At 42.7% G+C, this 16,059-nt stretch overlaps 1 protein-coding gene across 1 annotated transcript in view; it reads right to left on the reverse strand.

Annotated features, from left to right (window-relative positions):
- Positions 1 to 13,243, reverse strand: part of LOC131913344 (myomegalin-like) — a 110,314-nt gene extending 97,071 nt beyond the window's left edge. The window contains exon 1 of the mRNA XM_059265944.1: positions 13,142 to 13,243. Coding sequence (XP_059121927.1) covers positions 13,142 to 13,155 — 14 coding nt within the window. The 5' untranslated portion in view covers positions 13,156 to 13,243. The remainder of the gene's footprint in view (positions 1 to 13,141) is intronic.
- Positions 13,244 to 16,059: the final 2,816 nt, after the last annotated feature.

The following is a 16,059-nucleotide window of genomic DNA, read 5'->3' on the forward strand; positions in this document are numbered from 1 at the left end:
CGCAAAGCTACACAGAGAAACCCTGTCTAGGAAAAAAAAAAAAAAACTCTTTACAAAACTAAAACATCGTTGATAATACAAATTATTAAAAGCTAATGGTGATGACTGGCTATGCTGCTTGCCATGGATACCGATACAGTCATTACGGGAGTTTGTTTAGAATCTGTGAGGTTGAGCATGGATCAATATCTGAAACTGCTCTGGCAAATAAGCCTCGGGAAACAAGTGATTTGAAGGGATCGGAGTGTCACCTGGAGACACCTTCCCTTTGTCTGCTACTGCCCTCCTACCATGAACACCATCACCATTTGGTGACCAGGTGCAGCCTTCTAGGCAGATGCTCTGATATTACAAAGGGTCCTCACCAGTTGTTCCGGCTGGTTTTATGTTAGTTTGACACAAGCTAGAGCCATCCGGAAGAAGGGAACCTCAACTGAGAAAATGCCTCTACCAGATTGGACGTTTTCTTAGTAACTGATGAGGGTGGGCACAGCCTACTGTGGGTGGTACCACACTGGACTGGTGGTTCTAGGTGCTATAAGAAAGCAGGCTGAGTGAGCCATGTGAAGCAAGCCAGCAGGCAGCTGTCCTCCATGGCCTCTGCCTCAGCTCCTGCCTCCAGGTTCCTGTGCTGTTTGAGTTCCTGCCCTGATTGTTATTAATGACATACTGGGATATAGAACAGTAAGCGTAACAAACGTCTCTCCCCAGGTTGCCATTGGTCATGGTGTTTTGTCACAGCCATAGAAACCCCGACTAGCAATTTGAATGGCACTTTATTTTTGTTCCATCCTCTGCCCTGATCCCAGAAGAAGCAGGAATTAGGCCTCAGCTAGGGCTAAACTAAACAAACAAAAACAAACAAAAACAAAATCACTAGAGGTATCAAGCATCATTTCATATAAATACTCCAACAATGGAGTTGTTTCTCTCCATCCCTTGGTTTTTCCACTATGTTGATTTTGCTTTCCATAGCTTGAAAGAAGCCAATTACCTGCCAGAAGGCCCAGGCCTACATTCTTCACATGCTCACATATATCAGAAGCACCACTGTCTCTTCCAGGACCCCTCCCCCGAAGAATCTCATTTTTGGACTTCCTGCAGGTGCCAAAATCTGTGGAGCTTAAGCCTCATCCACAAAAATGGCTTCGTATCTGCGGACAACCTGCACATGCCATCCTGAACACCGTCACATCACTTGCTGGCCTGCACCATCTGATACAATAGAAGTGCAACTGGTTTTCATACTGTACCAGGTTTCATTGTATTGTTTTTACTGGTGCACTGTTTTGCTTTGGGATCTCTTTGACCTACAGTTGGCAGAACCTGCAGGTCAGGGGTCAAGTGCACTTGTTTCCACCATCTCTCTTATTTCTTCCACTCAGCTGATCCCTGAGTGCCTCCAATCCTAACTGAGAAATCCTTAAATCTACTCTTTCCCCATATTCTCACCACCACAGCCTGAGCTTGGACCCTCATGGCCTCTGCCATGAATTTCTTTCAATAGCCTTTCGATGATCCCATCTCTTCACTTAGCTTATTTGGACCCGTCTCCCATTTCTGTGATTCACACAAAAAGTAGGTCAGACCCTATTTCAACACTCACCACAATGCCCAAGTGTCTGCAAAGGAGGAAAAAATGTAAGCAGTCTCAGTTCCTTGGCCTGAGCAAGAGATCGCAAACTTCCCTCAATGTTTTTTTTAGAAATGAAACAGTTTACTTAATGCAGAGGTTCTGTCACCCGGCCTGAGAAGTCTAGGGTGCGTCTAAAGAGTGTTGAGGTTGAGGCCACTTTCTAAAAGAGGCTAGTTGCACTGGCCAGGAGTGGAGTCTCTGTGTCAACTCTTTAAGTCTCCCCTAGATGATTCCAACACACAGGTAAGATGGAAAACTAATTTACAGTATGGGTAGAGAGACACTTCTGCTTTCAGAAAGCATGAAATAACAAGGTCTGCTGTGGTTTTATGCTAAAATGTCTCTCCTCCAGGCTCATGGTTTGAGGCTTATTTCTTAATCCATAGTGCTATTTGGAGGTCAGGGGCCATTAGCTCTAGAAGGTGGGGCATGGTAGTGGAGGCAGGTTAGGCAGGCAGCTTTTTGAAGGTAGTTCTTAACCCCTGATTCCAGCCACTCTCTGCTTCCACGTAAATGCCTCCACTGTTGCAGGCTCAGTCCCATTGCTGGGACTGCCCACCATAACGGACTGCAACCCTCTGGATGAGCCAGAATAGATCTTTTCTCCAATCTGTTGTTTCTATCAAGTGTTTTCTCTCAGTGACACAAAAGTAACCAATTCAGGGTCTGGATCCATTCTCCCTAATCTCTGATAGAAATTACTAAAATCTTGGACAAAAAAATCATATGAAATGATGATTTCCAGGCGCTACAAACTGGACAACCTAGGACAACATCACCAAAGAATAAGACAGGTCAGTTGGTGTCTTAAGATGAGGTTAAAGAGGTTTTTGTTAAACTCCATCATCAGAATCACTTTTGATATCCCAAAACATTACAAATTGTGAATAAAACAAGTGTACGTAACTAATGGCTCCAAGCATTTCCCGTTGAAGATTCACCAGCTGGGGCCCAGTGGCTCTGGTCTCTGTTAATACTCTTTCCAAAATCTGTACAACCAGGTGCCCTGTGTCGCCAGAATAATTACAGCAAGAAGGCAATCACTGGCTGCTGCTTTTTTGGTCTTGAACTCCTCAGCCTCCTGAGCTCAAGGAAATAAATCTCCATTATCTATAAATGTCCAGCCTTGTGTAATATGTTCTAGCACAGAATGAAACACAGACTAAGAACCTTGTCGTTTGTAATTTAATCTTTATAGTTAACACCAACTGATTCAGAGAAGAAATGTGTAGACATGAGAGAGACTCAAGGATTCCCAAACATCTTAGTGTTCTATTGCTATGGAGAGACACCATGACTATGGCAAGTCTTATAAGGAAACATTTAACTGGGGCTGGCTTACAGTTCAGAGGTTTAGTCTATTATTGTCTTGATGGGAAGCATGGCAGCACCCAGGCAGACATGGTGCTGGAGAAGTAGCTGAGAGTTCTACTTCTGGACCAGCAGGCAGCAGGAAGAAAGTGAGACACTGGGCCTGGCTTGAGCATCTGAGACCTCAAAGCCCACCTCCAGTGACAGACTTCCCCCAACAAGTCCACACCTCCTAATAGTGCCACTCCCTATGAGCCTATTGGGGTCCATTTTCATTTAACCCACTACACCAAATAAAATAGACTGTAACCTGGTTAAAAGTGTTTACTTACTAAAGATGGGGGTTGGGGGGAGGCATACAGAAGGAAGAGAGTGATAGTCAATGGACATTTACTCTTCAGGTAAAAAATAACTCCTTTGTGTCCTTGATACTCTGTTTGGAGCTCTCAACTTTTTCTTAAAAAATTAAAATCCACTGACTAACTGCTCCTGCTCTTACTTCAAATATTATGAACAAATATAACAAGTATGCCACAAGACTTCCCTGAACTAACGAAAGAGAACTGGGTTCCCATATATATATAAAAAAATCCTTATTATAAATTAATTGTTTGCTATTAAAGGTTCAGGTAGTAGTTACATGGGTTCATCCACTTGAGAAACAGTGAAGTTGAAGGCAGAATGTGGACACACTTTCTAAGTCAGGACACACTGTACAGCCTCATGGGGCGCAGTCAGCCAGCTTTCCCGGAAGAGACTCCCTTTATTTTTTTCTCTCTCCATCTTTCTGGTCCAGCATTTGTTTCATACTATACTGTAACGACCATAGTTTAGAGCTGAGACTCTGGAGGTTCCAGCCAATGCCATCACTGCTCAATGAACAACACAAGCTGAACATGGGTAGCAGAGCTGCTTTCTTACATGTATAAGCTGAGAATTAGGAAAATCATGCTCAAAGCACCACTCCCCCCCTCCACACTTCTGACACACTAATATCCATTAACTGCTGCTCTCACAGCTGGTATAGAAAGTATGCTACCAGGTCCTTGAACATTTGCATTTTGTTGTAGCTTTTTCTTGATTCTTATTTGAAATTGCAGTTATTTACTTTTTAGTTAGCATACACAATGATGAGATACTTAAGATTTCAACTTATCTATCTATCTATCTATCTATCTATCTATCTATCTATTGGGAGGTATGTTTTTGAGACATAATTATGCTGTGTGCTCCAGGCTGATTTTAAGCTCACTACACATACATGAATAGCAGGGTGTGGTGCCACAAACCTATAATAACAGTTGAGGAAACTGGGGAGGCTGAGGAAGGAGGATCACAAGTTTGAGGCCAGCCTGGGCTGCATAAGAAGACCTTGCTACAATGCCTTACTGCCATAATTTAGAGAATCATGTGCTAGCCCTACAGATTCGTTATTGTCAATGACAGCGAGAAAGATCACCCCTCCATGATGAGTGTTTATTTCTTTCCAGAAAAAAAAATTCAGCTATTGTATAGATTGGTAAGAAGCTTTGAAATTTTAGAGATATGTATATATGAATAAACAGACATTTTTGGTCAAAACACACTCACATTTTAAAAACATAATTGCATTTGGGCTTGTTTCATTTTGTATAAAAAAATGCATGTTTCTTGCTTCATTCTTTAATTTCCAATAATTTATTATGTGTTTCTTAATAGAAATGTGATCCTTTTAGCTACTGTATAATTGGATACAGAATGACTACATTTTCTTGCATAAACAGAGGTATTATGATGAATAAAAGTTCCTTTGAATAGACTCCCCTTTCTAGTTAACAAACCTAGCAGACTTTGGAACATGCAATACAAATCCAGCAACTCTTCACCCTAAAAGGTCAAATCTCTTTTAATCCAAATCCCGATTCCACTCACAGGAAACTGAAGCGTAAAGGTGAAGTGATTTTATTATTATTATTATTATTATTATTATTATTATTATTATTATTACAGATCCCAATTAGTTAAAGGCCAAGTAAAAACGTGAAACCACCATTTTTTTGGTTTGAGTGAAGTACCAGCTTCCTATGAGGAGGGAAAAGTACTAAATATTCTATGACAAAGACATGCTTACTTAATAAACGGCAGCCGTACAATCTGTCCCTGACAGATTTTCAATTTGCTGTTGCTACATGAAGAACACGGGGCCTAAGCTACCGGGTGTGTTCTAGGCCAGAGCCGAGGAAGCGTCTGGGTTCAGATGGAGCTAGCTGGCCCAGAGTATTCAACTGACAGGCCCAGGCTCCAGCGCTGCAGAGGAGGAAAAGGCCAAGATGGGGTCTCTGCGAACGAACGCCCCTAAGGTTTCCGTCCTGGCATAGATTCTGAGTCATCTCCTCTGGCTCAGCCCAGCAGGCGTTGCCTCCTACCTCACCTGCACCAGCACAGATCAAGCAAAGACCTTAGGATAGAGACCTAGATTCCCATGCTTCCTCCTGGGCATCAGCACCACACCTTTCTTCCTGCTCTTCCTGTCGTGCCGATTTTATTTGCTCCTGGGAACCCCCAGCTCTTGCGTGCCCGCCTAACCTTACCCAGCAATTGTCACTGGGCGACAACCTCTCCTGAGAGTGCTGTTCTCCTGCCAGGATCCCAGCCCTGTCCCGCTCATCACTGCGGCGCACCAGCACCCCTGCACACCAGCACCCCTGCACCGCAGCTTTCCCCAGCTCCGGCGGCAGAAGCTGCCCATGCCTCACCTCATCCAGGGTGCTGCCGAGGCTGCCTCCTCCTCCTCTGCCGCCACCGCCCAGCTCCCGGCCCGCTCTGGGGGTCGTCGTCGTTCCCGGCTGGGGGGCTGCCACGGGGCCTGGCGAGGTGCGTGGTGAGCCCAGCACGGCGGCGGCGGCGGCGGCGCATGGTGGCAGATGGACTCGCTGTCCGTGCGCTTCATGGGTCCCAGGCCTGGGCACTGCGCCCTAACTATGGTTTCTGCTTGGTTTCCCTTGGTTTCCCTGGCTGCCCAGAAGCATCCTTCCGGCATGGATGAGCATCTACTCCAGATGCTGCGGCTGTGGCGGGAGATGCAGCCAGGTTCGGCCTCCCGCGAGGCTGCCTGTCAATTGCTCCGCCCAGACGATTTGGTCCGCTACAGAGACGCTATCTGCCCTGCAGCCTCCAGCATCTCTCCATCTGAGACCTCAGCCTGGCAGTCTTGTCATTTCCAGACCTCACTACTGCCTCTTCGTTCTATGCACTCCAATGTCACCTTCCCCAGTTTCTAAGCTTAAAGAAGTCCCTGATGGGCCTGATGGCCCAGGGGGTAAGGGCACTTGCTGCTAAGCCCTATGACATGAACCCACATGATAGGTGAGAACTGACATCCTCAAGTTATCCTCTGACCTATACATGCACACATACCCCCCACACACAATAGAGAAATACAAACAAACAAATAAATAAATGGGCGCTTTTTAAAGTTCCTCCTGTTCTCACACCTCTACCTACTTTCCTGGTTCTTTCGTTCCCTTTTATATTGTAAACTGTTCCTTGTTACTGAGTCCTCAGAATACTGCTCCAGCTTGTCGGTTAGCCTCTTTTCTTCTTTGCCCTAGTCCCTCATCTCCTAGAATCTTCTTTTCTTCAATTTTCTCTTTGGTTATGGGGGGCGGGGGGGGGGTGAGGCAGGGAGGGAGGGAGGTTCCTGAACAGTTACAATTTTTCTTTCAGTTGGGATTTTCTGAAGCTCATTTTCTAAGAACTCATAGAAAACAGTATCTACCTACCATCAGGCCAAGTGAGTGTTGTCATCTAAAAACAAGCAAACAAACAAACAACAGCAACAACAACACCACACACACACACACACACACACACACACACACACACACACACACACACGGAGGCATGGTGGCACATGCTGTTAAAAAGAAGTTTGTCAGCCTAAGATGTAGTAATTGGTGAATGCCAGCTTAAAAAAAAATCTCAGTGTTACTAAATAAAATGAGAAAATGTGGAAACTTAACATTTTTGTCCTGATCACTTCTTCTCATAATCTACTAGAGGATCCTAAGGTAAATTTGAGAAAGGGCTAATGGAATCGACAGTCACAGGTTATTTCCTTTCTAGAGCTATTTGGGTCTCTCACTCTTGGTAATGTCTCAATTTGCCAAAAATCATTACATACCTAGGAGACTAAATATACTCCCCAGTTTTGAAAGGGAAGAGGGGCATATTGAGATACTCCACGGCCCTGTTTCCATCCTTTCCAAGTCCTTCAGGACTTCCATGTGGGGCTAGAAAGAAGTGGGTACAGAGAAACTATGTGAGTGTGACCCCTGGCAGCAGGGACGATAAGGAGAAAAGACTGTGAAATAACATGAAAAAATAAGTCTCCTCCCCCTTTTTTCCTTTTTTGGTTTTTGGAGACAGGGTTTCTCTGTGTATCCCTGGCTATCCTGGACTCACTTTGTAGACCAAGCTGGCCTCAAACTCACAGAGATCCAACTGCCTCTGCCTTTTGAGTGCTGGGATTAAAGACATGTGCCACCACCACTCAGCTGAAAAAGAGAAGTTTTAACAATCCGGGCATATAAAATCAATCCAAATGGTCAAAATTTATGCAGATGTAAAGCTTTAAGTGTCCAGATGTCAACTGGCTCTCTATGTCTCTTTTTTCTCACACGATATACGATGCTGGAGGCTGAGGAGATGGCTCAGTGTAGGAGCATGGAGGCATGGGCTCAGGTCCCTAGCACCTGTGTAAGGCCCAGCACGGTGGCACAGAACAGCTACCCCTGTACCAAGGCCAGCTCTGCACACAGGCTTCTAACCTTGCTGCTGAAATTATGGTTGTTCTGCCAAAGGCCAGGCCAGGTGCATTTCCCAAAGCCATTTTTTATTCCCCCTCAAAGAATTTAGCTCCAAGACCAAAAAGAAACTGTGATGTTGACATCACATGGTGCCACTCCACTTACTCTATACAACTAACACTCTTACCATCTTCAGGGCTAAACACTGTGACTGTGAGTAGTAGGGCTGAAACTGGATTTATGTGGCTTATCTACAAATAGGCTAAGGAACCTCCTCCACTACATGACTCTAGATTTATAAATAACCTGTGTTGATCATGGATTTGGATTCCAGATGCTCAGAATTTGGTTCTGCTCAGTAATAGGTTTTGCCTAATACACAAATTTAAAAGAACGGAATTCCATAATTAAAGAGACTATGCCATTTTTCATAACTGGGGCAGATAAACAGTTTCGGTGAAAACTCCAAAGCTAGTAGGTATTATGATTTCCTACTCCAGCCAAGATGGGGGTAAATGTATCAAATTAACCCTCTCACTGTGGGAAGAAAGGAATTGAATACTATACAGGAAGTAGCAATTGTACGTAAGAATTACATACCGTTTTGTGCAGGATCTATACTTGAAGGCATTGAGGTGTGACCAGCGCAGGCAGAGCATGAACCTATAATGTTTACACAGTGATGCACAAGTACTTGGTTTATGCTGGGCTTCCTATTTCCAGGATTTCAAACTTAGGTACAACATAACAGAGCTCAGGTAAAAAACGACAACATCCCCATGCTGAGTAAAAAGCTAAATCCCAGGGCAGCCAAAGTGGCTGAGACTGCAGACATGCTCCCAGAAAGGGGAAGAGTGTGGGAAAAGAGTTCATGAATGTAGATAAAGATCCTCATTAAGCTAGTGGCTTACCTTATGACTAAACTTGGCATGCACAGAAAAAGTTACCAAGAAACCCACCAGAAAACAGCGGCTCAGAGTCTAATGAGCCAAGTACAATTTTAGCTTGCATTGGAATTTGGACTTCAAGCCTCAAGGTGTAGATACACCAGAGCTTGCAACCGAGACCACCAAAGGACCACACTCTTGGAATAAGGGCACAGTGATACTGAAAGAGAACAGATATAACATAGCTTGAAACCAAGCGTTTGCAGGATCGGAGTGGTCTACTAAGTATCCTTTCTACCTCCCAGAAGAAAATGTAACCCTTTAAAGGCAGAGAATATTAGCCAAAGCCTCTCCATTTTTCAGATCACTGTCCAAATACAATATAAAATTGTCAGCCATACTAAAAGTCACCATTCAAAGGTAGGGAATATTAGCCAAAGCCTCTCCATTTTTCATATCATTGTCCAAATCCAATAAAAAATCATGAGCCAGACTAAAAGTCAGATCCAAATGATTAAACATTAAGAGAAGGCTTTAACCAAATAAGAGCCAGGCATTAGAGTTGACAGGGAGCTTAAATACTTAGGCTTACTGAGCTTACAAAACTAGAAAAAAAAAAGATGGACAAAATGCAAAGATGGACCATTTGTTTTGATATACAACACAAAACTATAATAATATAATAATAGACAGACTTTCTAAGACTAAACACAATTGAAAACAAGATCCGTGGTGGTTTGAATGAGCTGTCCCCCATGGTCCCAGGTCTTTGAGTACTTCCAGTTCATGGCACTGTTTGGGGAGGTTGAGGAGGTGTGGCCTTGCTGGAGGAAGTACGTCACTGGGACAGGTTTTGAGAATTTAAAGACTCATAACATTTCTAGTTAGCTCTCTCTGTTTCGTGCTTCCTGTCAAAGGTGTGAGATCTCAGCTTCTGCTCCTGCGGCCATGACTGCCACCTGCTGCCATGTTTTCCTGCCACAATGGCTTACCCACAATCCAAAACAAACCTGTAAGTTACTTTGGTCATGGGTTTATCACAGCAGCAGAAAAGTAGCTAACACAGACCCCTTTGCTGTATTTCATAACAGTGAGTATAGCAGAAGTCAGGATTAGTGATCTGAATTATAGCTCCACCTAAGCTGAAGGGCAGAGGCTAAAAAGAACAAGGGGCTAACTTAACACAGTTAAAGGATCTAAGATATATGTAATTTCAGTACCTGAAAGAGAGACAAGAGAATGGCCTAGAAGCAGTATTTGAGGATGTCAAGACCAGCATTTTCTACACATGAGGAAAGAAAGCGGGCCTCTCAGACTCTGGAATTTCAGGAAACCTCTAGTAAGACAAAAGATGAATATCTACCAGAAATAGTAAAGGCAGTTTGAATTCATAAATTTGTTGAGGACAGCTCTCCAGTTACACAACAGACCATTTGACCATGTAGCTGGTTTCATTTGCCCAAGTGGCTCCACAGCTCCAGATGTGTGTGTGTGTTGCTGGGTTGGGGGCATGGGATGGGGGAGGGGCTGAAATGGGGAGGGGCATATGGAAACTTTATCACTAACATCACTAACCCAAGATATCAGTCTAGTCAGTTCTGAGTACCAGAAATAAGAAAGTGGAAAATAGTAAGCTTGATAATGATGATAGGAAATAAAAACCAAAGTCCTTGAGGCCACAGTTAGTAAGTGTTTGAGTCTTATCAGATACTAAACAGCTCAAAGACCCAAATTCCAAAGTGGATTATAGAAAGGGTAACTTTAAAATTATTTAAAGGACACTTATATGCAGACCCTGGTTGTATCTTAGTAGAAGAGCACATATTTAGCATGCACAAGACACCAGAAAGATATGTATTGTATTTTCAAAAGAAGATTTACTAAAGAAACATAAAAAATGATAGAGCACTTCATAATCCACTTAGTAAAATAGGTGATAACAATATGTTTTGCAAGTATAGGCACTTAGGCAAACTAATGATAGGCATATATATATATACACACACACACATATATATGATAGTTATGAGTAGACATTCACATTCAAAAGTAGGCAAGAGTCTGACAAGATGGCTCAGTGGATGAGGCATACTTGCTGCCAAGCCTGATTACCTGAGTTCAATCCCTGGAACCCACATGGTAAAAGGAGAGAACTGATGTCCCATGGCACAAGTTCACTTGCCCAAGCATGTGCACACATGTGCACACACTATTATAAACAAGCAAACATACAGACAGACAAATGTGAAAAGTAAAATGCACACCACCAAGGTTGGTAACTGTGTGCATCATGCTTTTTTTAAGTTTTTATTATTATTATTATTATTATTATTATTATTATTATTTTGATTATTTGGGAATCTCACATCGGGCAGCAGCCCAAATAGCTACATAGGCCACTCCCATCAGGCTCTCCCAGGGAGGAAAGCCCAAGGACATCATCAAGGCACTAGACAGAGGCACAGACTGCGTACATCCACATGGATCTCAGGCTTCATCGTGGCCTGGAGCAGCAGCATAAACCACAGACACCAACATGGCCTCCAGTGACATCACAGGGCTACAGTGGTCCTTCGAGGAGGTCCAGTCCAGGCAGTGAAACTTTCCTCCTCTTGGGCCTCCTTTGCCCAGAGCCAGGGAGATCCTGCAGACAGACAGCAGGTTGAGGGCTGAGTCTGTGTCTGCTTAAGCTCCAGGCTGTTGTACAACATCCAGCTGACCCTATTGGACAATGATAGCAAGTAGACCTTGGCCCTCTCTCTTTACCTATCACTGCCATTATGTCTCCAGTTCCGCCCCTCTCCATAGCGCTATGACCTCTTGGTTTTTCTATATTTGCTGCCTCTCCATCACATATTTGTTCTTTGTAGTGGTACCCACTTCCCCAAGCCACAGGGCAGTGCTTTGCTATCTTTCATCGTGCATTACACTTTAAAAAAAAAGATGTATTTTCTATGTATGGGGTGTTGGCCACTATGTATGACTGTACATCACATGCATTCCATGGAGGCCAGTAGAGGGCATTGGATTCCCAAGAACTGGAGTTACGGATTTGTTTGCAGATGCTGGGAATTGAACCCAGGTCCTCTGGAAAAGCAGTCAGTGCTCTTAACACTGCGCATCTCTCCAGCCCCCAGCTTTCTAACTGCAGTCATCTGAAATACTTTGAGAGAAAAATCTAAACCTTTTGATGAGATACATCCTAGAAGGTGGGAGTTGGCAGAACAGGAGTTCAAGATGCTTCTCAGCTATATTGTAAGTCTAAAGCCAGCCTAAGCTATATGAGATCCTGTTTCAAAAAACAAATTCAGCTAGGTGGGATCTTATCCTGAAGTCACTACTCCCTTTATTCCATTTCTTAATCTGTTTATCTCCTTGAACACAGAACTAAGCTCCATTCCACTTCCTGGTGCTCCTTTTCTCCTCAAATTATACATTTTGTATTTTTACTTCCTCAGTTTGCTCATTTTCATTAGAGTTAACATTAATAACCACATGACAGAGTCTACATCAGGTTGTTTTAAGATTTCCTCTGCCAATGGAATTAATCCAAATCTCTTCACTTTAGCCTCAGCAGACTCTTCAGACAAGGGCAAAAAGCAGCCATACTCTTTACCAAAATATCACAAGGACAATCTCTAGGCAATATACTAAAATTCTTCTCTGAAACCTCTTGAGCCAGCTCCCCACAGTTCAAATCATCCTCAGCACCTTTGCCTTCCATGTTCCTACCAGTATGGCCCATTAAGCAGTGCTTAAAGCATTGTATTGCTTTCCTAACCCAAAGTCCAAATTCCTCCAAACAAAAAACATGGTCAGGCCTATCACAACAATACCCCAGTCCCTGGTACTAATTTCTATCTTAGTTAGGGTTTCTATTGCTTTGACTGAAACCATAACCAAAAGGCAAGTTGGGGAGGAAAGGGTTTATTTGCTTACACATAGTCCATCATTGGAGGAAGTCAGAACAGGAACTCAAGCAGGATTGGAACCTGGAGGCAGAAGCTGATGCAGAGGCCATGGAGGAGTGCTGCTTTCTGGCTTGCTTCCCTTGGCTTGCTCAGCCTGCTTTGTTATTAAACCCAGGACCAACAGCCCAGGGATGGCACCATCCACAATGGCCTGGGCCCTGCTCCATTGATCACTAACTGAGAAAACACCTTACAGCTAGATCTCATAGAGGCATTTCTTCAACTGAGGCTCCTTCTTCTCTGATAACTCTAGCCCATGTCAAGTTGACATAAAAACTCATCTAGTACAGTAGTTTAATATGAATTAATTTAATTTGGATGTGTGTATATAGTTGGAAGGTTTCTCCGGTCCTGCCCAGCCCCACAGTCCCACGTTTCTCTATTCCCACTCAGCCCATGGTCCCACAGCTGCTTATAAAATAATTACTCAGAAGCTTATATTAATTACCAATTGCATGGCCTGTGTCAGGCTTCCTGCTAGCTTGTTCTTATATCTTAAATTAACGCATTTCTATCAATCTATGTTTTGCCATGTGTTCCATGGCTTACCTATCTGCTGGCATGCTGTTCTTTCAGTCTCAGGCTGGTGTCTCCTCTGCCTTAGCCTTTCTTCTTCCTGTCTCCCTCTTGGATTTCCTGCCTGGCTATAACCTGACTCTCCATAGGCCAGCAGCTTTATTTATCAACCAATCAGAGCGACACATATTCACAGCATACAGCATGTACGTTTTTCAATTGTGTAGTAAGGTTTAAGAATTCTCTGACATCGCTATCTATGATTCATTCCCCTGTCTTCCCCGATTCTCACCACCAAGGTTCTGGAATTTTATTCATTTCAAAACATTGTGTATTGTTAGGTCAAGGATAAAGATGAACTTTAGCAATTTGAATATTCTTTTTTGTTGTTGTTCAGTGTAAAACAGTCAAGGAGGGCCTTCCCTGTACCTAGCACAGGGTTGCTCATTGTTACACAGCTCTGTGTTGCTCAGAGGATCAAAGAGCAAGGCAATCCTAGATGTGAATGGGACAATGCAGAGAGTCAGAAGCAAAAGTGACTCAGATTCCAGAGTCCCCAAGGACTGAGTGTCTGATCAGATACAGCAATAGCTTTTCCCAATTGTATTGAGCAATCTAAGAAGACCACACCCCCTTTTTGGAATAACAACTCCAGTGGTCGAGGGCACCAGGATCATGTAGTATGTTTAAAAGGAAAACATGAGGGGTGTGAGTATGGATGATTGGTAGAGGGCTGGAGATGTAGTTCAGTGGTCAAGCATTTGCCTGGCTTGTGTAAGGTCTGGGTTGGTTCTTCAGCACTGGGGTGGGAGTGGGGATGGGATTTGACCCTGTAAAGAAATTGTGTAACTAAAATTAACTCCAAGTAGCCTAAGCAAGAGGAATGGAATTTATCATAAGGAAACAATCATAAATGGCATACATTCATGAGAACACCATAATTAAATCCATTGTTCTACATGTTAACATAAAAATTAAAATACATTTAAAAGAAGCAATGGTGTCTGATAAACATACAGGCAATATGTACACAGGTCTTGGGAAAAGCTGAGAGTCACAAACAAAAACAAATCTGAGACTCTCACTCCAAGCCAGCTTCTCTATACATGCCTACTATGTTTTGTTCCGTCTGCTTCTCTGACCCACATGGCAGTGGCCTTGTTGGAAATAATTGTCATTAAGTCCATACTACTAGAATCATTCTATTAGGATTGATGGCAGTCATTTGAGATTGTGGTAGAAGGCATATCTTTGTTGAATGGAAGGTAGAAGTTAGAGATAGCTCTAGCTGTAGACTATTTTAAATATATTATGACTCTACCAAATTCAACATTATTCACACCCAAATTTCTTTCTACTCCACACTGTCTCTGTTAATAGTACCATTAGTTTTTTTTTCTCTTATCTATTCCAATTCTTCATCTTCCATTATGGAGTCAATCACAGGATCTCATTGAGTTTTAACTCAAAAGCCTCATGAATAATTTGGAATAATTGCTGAAGTTAATTTAAATTGTATCAAAAGCATACATTATTTAACCTATATCTATAGATTAAAGAAAGAACCCAGGGGTGGTGGCTCACACCTGTAATCTCAGCATGTGGCAAGCTGAGGCAGGATGAGATTGTGACTCCAAGGCCAGCATGTACTATATGTGAGTTCTAGGCCAACCTGAGCTCAATTCATGTTCACATCCCTGCTAGCTATGTGACCTTGGAAAAATCCTTTTCTAAAGCTTCCCAAACTATAAAGTGGGGACCTTCAACTAACAAATCTTACTGGACTGTTTGGTTAAATTTACAAATATTCATAAGACTAACTATAAACATTTAACAAAGAATAGCTGTTACTAATGTAATAAATACATTCATATTATTTCATTTTTTAGCTTACAAAACACTTGTACCTACATGTTCACATTTTACAGTCACAAGAACCCTTTAGGGACTAAGAATATCCCTTTCTTACAGATGAGGACACCAAAGGACAGAGAGATGAGGACTCCTCCTTTAGAGTAGTTGTCTAGAGGTTCAAAAGCAAGTGAAAACCAAGTCATTGGAAAGCCTGATAAGATTACCCTTTCTATACCATGACAGAGGCAGCTGAGAGCCTAGATTTGGGAAGCCTGAAGGTCCTATCCAATTTGTATTCATTTATAGACTATGTATTTGCTGATCTCTTTTTAAAATTTTCTTGTGTATGGGTGTTTCACCTCCACTTATGTCTGTGCACCACGTGCATGCAGGGGCTGTAGGAGCCAGAAGAAAGCGTCGGATCTCCCTGGAATTGGAGTTACAGATCGTTGTGAACCACCTTGTGGTTGCTAGGAGTTGAACTTCTGACCTCTGGAAGAGCAGACAGTGCACTTGACCCCTGAGCCCGTCTCTCCAGCCTTTATTTGCTGATTTCTTGCCACAAACTGTTTAAGAACCTTGTGACAGCATCAACATTCAACCCAGGAAACCCCTCAAAAAAAAGTTCTGTCGAGACATACACAAATGTAAAAAGTATTATACATGAAATTTTCTGTAAAAAAAAAAAAAAAAAAACAAAAAAAAAAAAAAAAAACTGAAAACATATAGCTATTTAGTTGCTTTGCACTCCGTTCGTGTAAAAACTCGCTCTCAGTTACCTTTCTAGCCCTTTTTCAAATACTTCAAGTGTAAAGAAACTAGAATATTGTTTTAGCTTGGGTGCCACGCCGCTTCAAGAGACACGACTTAGTGAAAGCAAGAAAATAAAAATAAAAAAGAAAAGAAAGGAAGGAATGAAAGAAAGGGAGAAAGAAAAAAGAAAGAAAAGAAAGTAAAAGAAAAGAAGAGAAAGGAAAAGAAAAGAAAGAGAAAGAAAATCACAAAAGTGGGCGGGACTTGGCTAGTAAGAGGAGGCAGGCTGAAAGACTGCGGAACTAAAGTTGCGGTGGTTGTGGTTCTTGGTGGGAAGCCAGTTG

Source organism: Peromyscus eremicus, chromosome 6 (assembly GCF_949786415.1).
Source record: "Peromyscus eremicus chromosome 6, PerEre_H2_v1, whole genome shotgun sequence".
Lineage (NCBI taxonomy): Eukaryota > Metazoa > Chordata > Mammalia > Rodentia > Cricetidae > Peromyscus > Peromyscus eremicus.